Source organism: Patagioenas fasciata, chromosome 1 (genome assembly GCF_037038585.1).
Source record: "Patagioenas fasciata isolate bPatFas1 chromosome 1, bPatFas1.hap1, whole genome shotgun sequence".
Taxonomy (NCBI): domain Eukaryota; kingdom Metazoa; phylum Chordata; class Aves; order Columbiformes; family Columbidae; genus Patagioenas; species Patagioenas fasciata.
In genome coordinates this window covers 68,742,971-68,751,511 of record NC_092520.1, presented here as the reverse complement: position 1 = coordinate 68,751,511, position 8,541 = coordinate 68,742,971, and the positions used below count along the sequence as shown (strand labels likewise).

Below are 8,541 nucleotides of genomic sequence, written 5' to 3'. Positions count from 1 at the left end.
ATGAATTTCAAATAGAAGACTCATTATCTCAAAATTTGATTTGTGCGTATGTAAGAGAAGCATCATGTTCCCTCACAACAAAAAAAATTATAAATTTAGCTAAGGATTTTCCACCTTCCTCTGCTCTGTTTTCCACGCAGAATGCCAAATGGCAGGGAAACTTTCCAAGCTTTAACTTCCTTGACAGGAAGGTCTTGTGATGGAATTTCATAAATATAATTAATCAAGGTTAAATAATTGTTTTTAAAAAGGAAGAAGAGACACATACCCTTTAGGTAAAGAAAACAAATTATTAACATATAATTATAATATATCAATAGTTAAGAACACCAGAAATAGTGATTTTATATTAAAATGGTTGTGCAAAGCAAATATTGAGTTGAATTGTTATTTCTGGGCAGCCTAAAAGATACCAACTGTATGGGAGAGCTGGTGAAAGAAGTGAAATAAGCCGTGAGCAAGACACCTTCCACAGCAGCACCCACACTGCTCAGGCTGCTCTGAGCCCAGGCTCTGGCAGTGGCCATCTCCCATAGGGGCTACTGCACTCCTTCCTGATGGCCTTTAGGTATCTCCAAGGATTCTGCTCAAATATCAAAAGACCTCTTTGCTCCTTTCATTTAGTCAGGCCAGCTTCGCAGCTGCTCGGGTCATTTCTTTATTTCTAATTTCTGTTTCACGGCTTATCGTCATCCTGTGATTCGACCCAGGCATTGCCAATCTCTTCCTTATTCTTCCTCCTGTGCCGATGCTCTGCACAGCACTTTATTCCACCTTTTACCCACCTTCGTGTACCTGTGCCAAATGGATATTTAGTCTAACCACAGCCCCACTCCTCATAATCTCTCCTTTAAATCCCCTTGCTCTCCCCCTCTCCCAAATGCTACTTCACTTAACTGGGACTTGGGTTTTGCCCAGAAGCCTTCTGAAAGGAAAGTAGTAAGTGGGTCTACACTAGGGCTGAGGTTAGGCTTTGTTTTTTCCTGTACTGGTATAACACGATTAACCATCTGGATTGAAACATCTCTGCCAGAACAGCCATGCTGGGCAGGGAACAGACCTCCTAGCAGCCCTTGGAGATCTGCAAAAGTGCGTAACACAGATTTCACCCTTAAACAGATATCATCATTTAAGCCTACAGCTCCTTGAACAGAGGACTGCCAACATACAATTAAAAATGTAATTTTAATTAATTGCCTAATGACATGATGGCTACCCCTAATGAAGTTACACCAGGAGACTGGAAGGAGCTCCTGGAGCTACTCCTTGTCGTTGATATACAGCAGGAACCTTAATATGACTCACTGTTCCTTCCAAATCCAGTAGCAAAGCTCTTAACATCATGTTAGTGCAGAGCTGGGCGAGCAGCAATGGCCACTTCTGCACAGGACAAGTCCTTTGTCCCATCCCTGGAGACATTCCAGGCCAGGCTGGACAGGGCTCTGAGCAACCTGATCTAGTTGCAGATGTTCCTGCTCATGGCAGGGGGGTTGGACTAAATGGCCTTTGAAGGTCCCTTCCAACCCAAACATTCCTGTGATTCTATGACACTATGCTCCTCTACTCCTATTGCCAGTGCCAGATCTCTCCCCTGGACTCTCACGTCAGGGTTTCACAGCAGAGATACTATTCAGAAGCAACTTCTGCTACCATGGTTCTCCATTTCTGTGCAGCTCTGGAGAGGGTTTATGTCCTACCCACACAGCATACAAAGCAGAGCCCTCTGCTTTCCACTCTGTTAGAATAAATTTCGTTTTCTCAGGGCTGAGCATCCATTCAGAAGACCCAAAGAAAATTTTAGAAAACATTAATCGCATCAGTTTATCTCAGGAAAATCTTTAATCACTGCTACCAGGTAAGTTTTTTTGTAGTGATTTGTAGCTCCTTTGATATTAAAAAAAAACACCTGCAAGCAGTAAGAGTGTGGATAGGGCAAGGATCAGCCCCGGAAAGGAATATAACACATATTGAAATGATCAAGAAGCCCATGACAGCAACACTGAACTTACTTTTCCAGAGGCCTGTAACAGCACGAAGCTTTTAAATTTCTCCATGAGATGGCATTATTTAAATGTAAAAAGGAGGAGGGTAGGGATATAAAGCATAGAGCAATTGCAAAACAAAGAAAACCTAGCCACAACAAAAATAGCACAAATGGACTTTACGTAAGCTTCTTCACAAACATCTGGCACAGGGAAACATTCACAGTATTAACAGGGGAACATGCAGAGGGGTCTCTGCTGAACAAGGGAGAAATGAATGAGCCTGTACAGAGGAAGGGGGTGAATATACAGATTGCCCCTGCTATTTAAAGGACTACTGTGTCGAACACCAGCAACATGTAAAAACTTACATGAGCTAACTATTTCATGGCTTGATCCATATGAGAATGGAACGGAGTAGCATAGAATGGAATAGGAATGGGAATAGGAATGGCAATAGGAACAGGAATGGGAACAGGAATGGGAATTAGAACAGAACAGAACAGAATACAATACAATACAATAATAGAAGTCCAGTTGGAAGGGACCTACAATGATCATTTAGTTCAACTGCCTCACCACTTCACCACTTCAGGGCTGACTGAAAGTTAGAACATTATTACGATTTCAATGCTAGGATTTTGCAGACTGAAGCAGAACGGATAAGAACAGCCCTGCAGACTGGTCAAGAAAGAGCAGGATGAATGGAACAAGCGATGTCCCTTAGTGTGCCATGGCCAGGCTGCAATTCACATCAATACCACTGTCCTGAGGATGACCTCAACCTTTCAAGGTTGCAGAGACACTGCAAGAGGGATTAGTGCACAACAGACCAGACAATGAGACGTTCCCCCTCAACAACTTTATTTATCTCCTAAATCACGTAGCATCTTCTGATTTTTCCAGTTACATTCCATTATAATCAAGTGTGGTAAGACATTTCATAGTAAGCAACTGAAAGACTAGACTGGTGAAAGCCTAGACTAAGTAGCTTCTTGCCATAACTACTGTAAGAAAAGTTATGCATATGAACAGAACCATAACACTTTGCAAGAGAGAGAAAATTAATGCAAAACACCCTCAGCCAAACAAGCTTTCTATGGAAACTTAATGTTCCTTGTTAACATCTTCTCATAATTTCTATCTGGGATTTTAACCAGGGGTTAATTTGGTTGTTAAACAAGTTATAGGCAACAGCTTTCCAGCACACACTACTAGCTGGGGTTACCTTGAGCTTCTTGGACATGCTGACACTGACCATGCTCAGAACCGGTTTGGGGTTTCCGTCTGTGACTCACCAATAGCTATGGCCCAGTAAACTTCAGATCCGTTCAATAACTCACCACATGCAATGGCAGAGTAAACCTGTGAGCCTGGGACTTGGAGTAAAATTCGAAACGGAGCGACACGTGCATTAGAGTCTAACACAGCATCCAGGGCACCAACCAAGCGGCCTGCAAACAAAAGCGAGGGGAAAGAGAATTAGTGCCAACTTTTACTTCTGTAGCCTGCAAGTCTTTTCACATCTAAAGCCGTAAAATTACAATTCAGAATATAACAAAAACAATAGCAATTCTCTCCCTGTTTCACGCTGCGATGTACAAATGCTCAAAATGTGAAAGGCAAACTAGATTAGAAGATCAAAAACATATCGAGTTCTTTGCATTTCCAGTTTTGCCTCATATATACATATATAAACACAGAATTGAAGTGGAGAGACCTGAGGGCACCCTAAGAAGTAACCGTTCCAGCCCTGCTCTGAAGCTGGATAAATACACCTATGCCTATGCGGTATTTGTCTAACCTGTTCTTCAAAACCTGTCACAACCAAGATGCAACAACCTCCCTGGTTAGCCTGTTCCACTATTTTCACTAAGTATTCTTTCAGAGGAAAAACAAACAAACGCCAGCAACCAAACAAGCCAACCACCACAATCTTAAACTCTCTAGCTGGAAATTAATTCTGCTCCCCAAAACACAGAGAGTAATTTACCACAAGCACTTCTTATGTTAATGCTTGACATACTGAAAAAGTAACATCATATTTGCCCACCCTTAAATGAATTCTCTTTTTCTAAAGAAAGCCCAAGTGCCTCATCTCATCCTTATGGGTCATATTTTTCAAACAGCTCATTATTCTTGAGGTTAAATTGCAATCTCTCCAGCTTATTTTTAAGTGTGACACTCCAAAATGGACATGATGCTCACCACCGGTAAGGTACCAGCTGTAAGAAGACTAGAAAATCACCTCCTGTATCTTGCGTACACACCAAAGTATCCAAAAGAGTGTGCAGCAGTATCCCACTGTAAATTGAGCACTTGACATAAACACAGGCAAACTCAGTTTTTGAGAGCTGAGGCAACTGCTGTCCCCCCAAAAGACATTTCAGTCTGGAGGTCAGCTGGAGTTGCTGGCCTTTCCTGCAGAACCAAACTATGCATCAAAAAGTTATTCAAATGTCATGATTTGCAAGCTGGCTTATTCAAGTAACTCAGAACTGGCTTATGGCACCTACAAAGAGCAATACAGGAGCAACTCTATATGCAATTCCCCTATACTGTATATCCTGCAGAGACACAACCTCTATGGAGAGGGACGACAAACAGCAAGGAGTGGCTTTACCACATGTGCTTAAGCCACTGGATCCTCTAGGAAGTTTTCCACAATACTACGTTTTCTCTTTGCACCTTTAATTTTTCCAGCCTAAATGCCATATGTATAGCTGTATTTTTGTTCCTTCGCCATTAATCCAACATAAAAGGAGCTATTCTCAGCCTCCAAAGTCTTTGCCAGCCCTTGGCATTATGTGCAGTTCTTATAATTGTGTTCTCCAGACCATTATCTAAGTGATTAATGGAAACAATGAAATGAGACCTATAAAGTCCTCATCTGAAATGCCTTCTCACGTGGACAACAAACCACAGCTAATTAATTTGAGTATGGCACAACAAAGCAGCAGCGCAACCACCTTCTGGTCTAGGAGGTATAAGAAGTTCACATGGAACAGCATCAAAAACCTTCCAAGAGCAAAGAAAATTGCATCAACTACTTCCTCCTTCCATTCACACACACCATTGACGATGCTTTCAAAGCCAAGCAGAAGCTGAAAACAGTATGTTTTAAAAATACAGGGTGAGAGATAATTCTGCACCAGTTTGCCTACGTCAAGATATCACACCCATCTATTTAAAAAAGGGAACTGAATTTGGAGACCAGTAATACATATAACATCAGAAAATGCTAAATGCACTCCTGTAACTGCAAGAAAAAGACAAAAAACCTCATCCAAGTATAGAAGATAGCAAACCATCCGTGTTCACAGAAAGCAGAGCGCCAACTTCAGTGTGCTGGGTTAAAGCCAGTAAGGTAGCATCAAATGATGCAGAGAGTAAAAATAGGGTTTAACTTTCAAATTTCAACAGACTTGGGACATTCCAAGAAAGAAACAGAACAAAGTTATGAAGTGCCCTCATACTTCCACCAGATGATAGATCTAGGAGAAAAATTTCTTGTTCATTTCACTAAAGTCATGGAAGAAAGTCGACTAACAGTAAGTGCTACCAAAATCCCAAGAGAACATTTAGTGAACATCCCATTTGTGCAATGTTTCTTTTTCAGAAATCAAGAAAAACTGCATGAAAGCAAAGAAGTAGCTGCAAAATTTTGTTTTACTTCTTAGCTTGTGCAAAATTAAGTCCTTTTTCTGTTCCTGAATAACTGACCAGAAAACACAATTCCTCTTCTCACTGTTTACTTCTGCTTACAATTTCCATTTTGCTTACAAAGTATTAAAAAAAAAAAAAAGATTCCTCCTTCAACTTTGCCAGTTAATTACCTCCCTTGCCTAAACTGCCCACAGCTAAAATATTAACTAAGGACAACTAAGAGGAGCCAGAACTAAGACTGAAAGAAAAGGAAAAAAGCGTACACTTCTCACTGCAGCATCAAAAAATAAACCACCTAAAAATCCCTGAACAAACAAACAAGAAACTACACTGTACACTGATTCTGAAACATGTTTTGAAAAACACCTAGCTGGCAAGCGAGTGCCTTTCTAAAAAAATGTCCTGACAGCTTGTTCCATGGAAAAGTCTCTTATAAAACGGGATCTGCTCATAAAAGGATCTCTGGCTCACAGGTACATATAAATTATATAGAAGATCTCTGGCTCACATGTTGATGCATTAACATGCCTTCAGGTAGGATGCAGCAGACCTCTTCTGTATCACGGGTAACTGCGAAACCATTTATACCCACAGAACAGTCAAAAATTAAAAGAAAACAGAAACAGAAAAAGAAGAATTGCTACACTGGTTTCGTTCCCAAAATACCCATCATTTTTTCTCTTTTTAGTCTATATGGGACAAGATTTTTGGGAGGAACTTAAAATCCAGAGTACCGCTTTCCCTTTAACAAGCTACTCCACCAACTTCTCATCCGCTTTTTGACCTCCCAAGATGCAGAACTATTTCAGGGAAGCAGTAAACTGCACACTAACTACACTAAGGAGAGATGGAAATGTAGGTTTGCGAAGCCTTCGCAGGTTCCTCAAAAGGTAGAGGGTTTTTTTCATGCAGAAAGAATGCTCCCAAGATAAAATTCACACACAAGCTTCAGGTGTAAGGTATACTTCTCACAAATACCAAAGAGGTGGAAAAGGACACACTTATACTGAAATTATATGCTTCTCTTCAATAAACCTGATTACTTCAGCTGTAAGGTGGATTTCAGGTAGAGGGAACACTTATCCATGTTATTTCAGAATTGAGTCTAGAAAACAAAACTGGAAAACTCACTGCAAATCCCACACCTTACCTGGTATCTATTTCATTGCTATTTTTGAAACATATCTATTTCTGTGCCTATTTTATTGCTTCAATACTGGAAATTGAAATATGTCCAAGTAAATCAAGAGTGTTGTACTTCTAACTGCAAACCCATTTTTATCAAATGTACATGCATATTATGGATATAATACCACAAATAATCTGAACTATAAAAATTAGCAAGGAAACACCTGAAATTCTGCAAGAGGTGGGAGTGTCTCCCTTTCACAGAGATCAATCTGTAACCAAATGAGACACAAATAGGACATCATGCACAATGAAATTGTTGAGCATTTCTTCACGGAAAAAAAAAAAAAAATTAGCCAAGGATATTTTACAATAATCAGGTTCTCAAATGAACTATCACAAGTGCAGTGCTCTTCATCTTTAAACATATGGTTCCTTACATGCTTCCAGAAAGATAAAAGATCCCATTACATGTTATCCTGTGTCATGCTCACAACTAATCTAGAAAAAGGAACATGTTTACAGAAAGTTAATATAACACCAATTTTTACTAAACATACCATATCTTTCAAACTAAAGAATGCAAGCTCCCTTCCCAGATCAGTGTTAATTACTTACATGGTATTCCAAAAATTCTTTTAAACTACTGAGATGCTGGGCAGAGGGTGATTAAACCTGAACCCAAACTAAAAACTAGAACTGAAAAACTATCTATTATTTCCATCCTTTAGGACAATGCTCAAGAGACAGTCCAAGGCACTAATAATTATGCCCGGCCCAACAGCACATGAATTAAGGAACCCTCTACATAGAGCAAGATGGTTTCTGCTCACCTCTGTCATATTTTAAATTTCAGAACTACTCAAATGCCTTCCCATGAATTGGGGGGGTCACTTCGGCAGTTTGTTTTTTTTTTTTTTTGGGGGGGGGGAGGGAAAATGTAGAAAAAGAAAAGAGAGGGAGTTAAATCTGAGGCTAAGTGACAAGGAAGCCTGCAGTACCACAATACTGAGCAATATTACCCTTATAGTTTTACTTTGTTTTTAAATAAGACATCTGGTCCCCACAGCTGGGATCCTTTGTTTAACGCACACTCATAAATTTAACACAAAGCGGGAAGTAAAGGTCAGTCTAGTTCAAATAAGCAATAACATGTGGCATCTGCAATTAGTTGGTCAGAAGTTCTGACGGCGCTTTTAAAAGCTGGGGAACGGCAGGTCAGATACGAGGAACAAGGAGGCACCTCTTCCCACCCGCGTGCCACAGCACTGAACCTCCCAAATCAAGCGCTTATACCCCCTCTCCCAAAACCAAAGGGGTCACACAGAGGGCAAGAGTCCAGCCTGTGCCTCCAGCATCCTGGGGAACAGCTTTAGCCACTGCACAAACAAACCGACCTCCGCGGAAGTTTGAAGGAGAGAGAACACTGCTTTTCTACTTCTCCTTGGTCTACTTGGAAGAAAAACACTTGAGGTTCCCATTGCACTCAAGACCAGCACATCTGGAGAACAAGGTGTGCTTCTAGAACATCTGCCAAATCGAGTCTTTCGGAGAAAACAGACAGAGGACCACCACCACAGTACCTAAACTCAAACAAATCTGCCAAGATGCTCATCAACTCCAAAGCTGAAACTGCTCTCAGCCGCAGGCCATCTACGCTTACCTGGATTGTGCCAAAGCCCTGCTTTAAATACTCAGACCCTTATTTTTTATTTTTTTCAATCAGGCTAGGTTATTTTTGTAAGACAAAGCCACCAAATGGAGG

The 8,541-nt window shown here is 40.7% G+C and overlaps 1 protein-coding gene across 2 annotated transcripts in view; it reads right to left on the bottom strand.

Annotated features, from left to right (window-relative positions):
- Positions 1–8,541, bottom strand: part of TBC1D8 (TBC1 domain family member 8) — a 49,667-nt gene that overhangs the window by 32,624 nt on the left and 8,502 nt on the right. Inside the window, exon 2 of one of the 2 annotated variants that reach the window (XM_065829500.2) lies at positions 3,281–3,436. In XM_065829500.2, coding sequence (XP_065685572.2) covers positions 3,281–3,436 — 156 coding nt within the window. The remainder of the gene's footprint in view (positions 1–3,280; positions 3,437–8,541) is intronic. The other variant, XM_065829501.2, reaches the window with a different exon arrangement.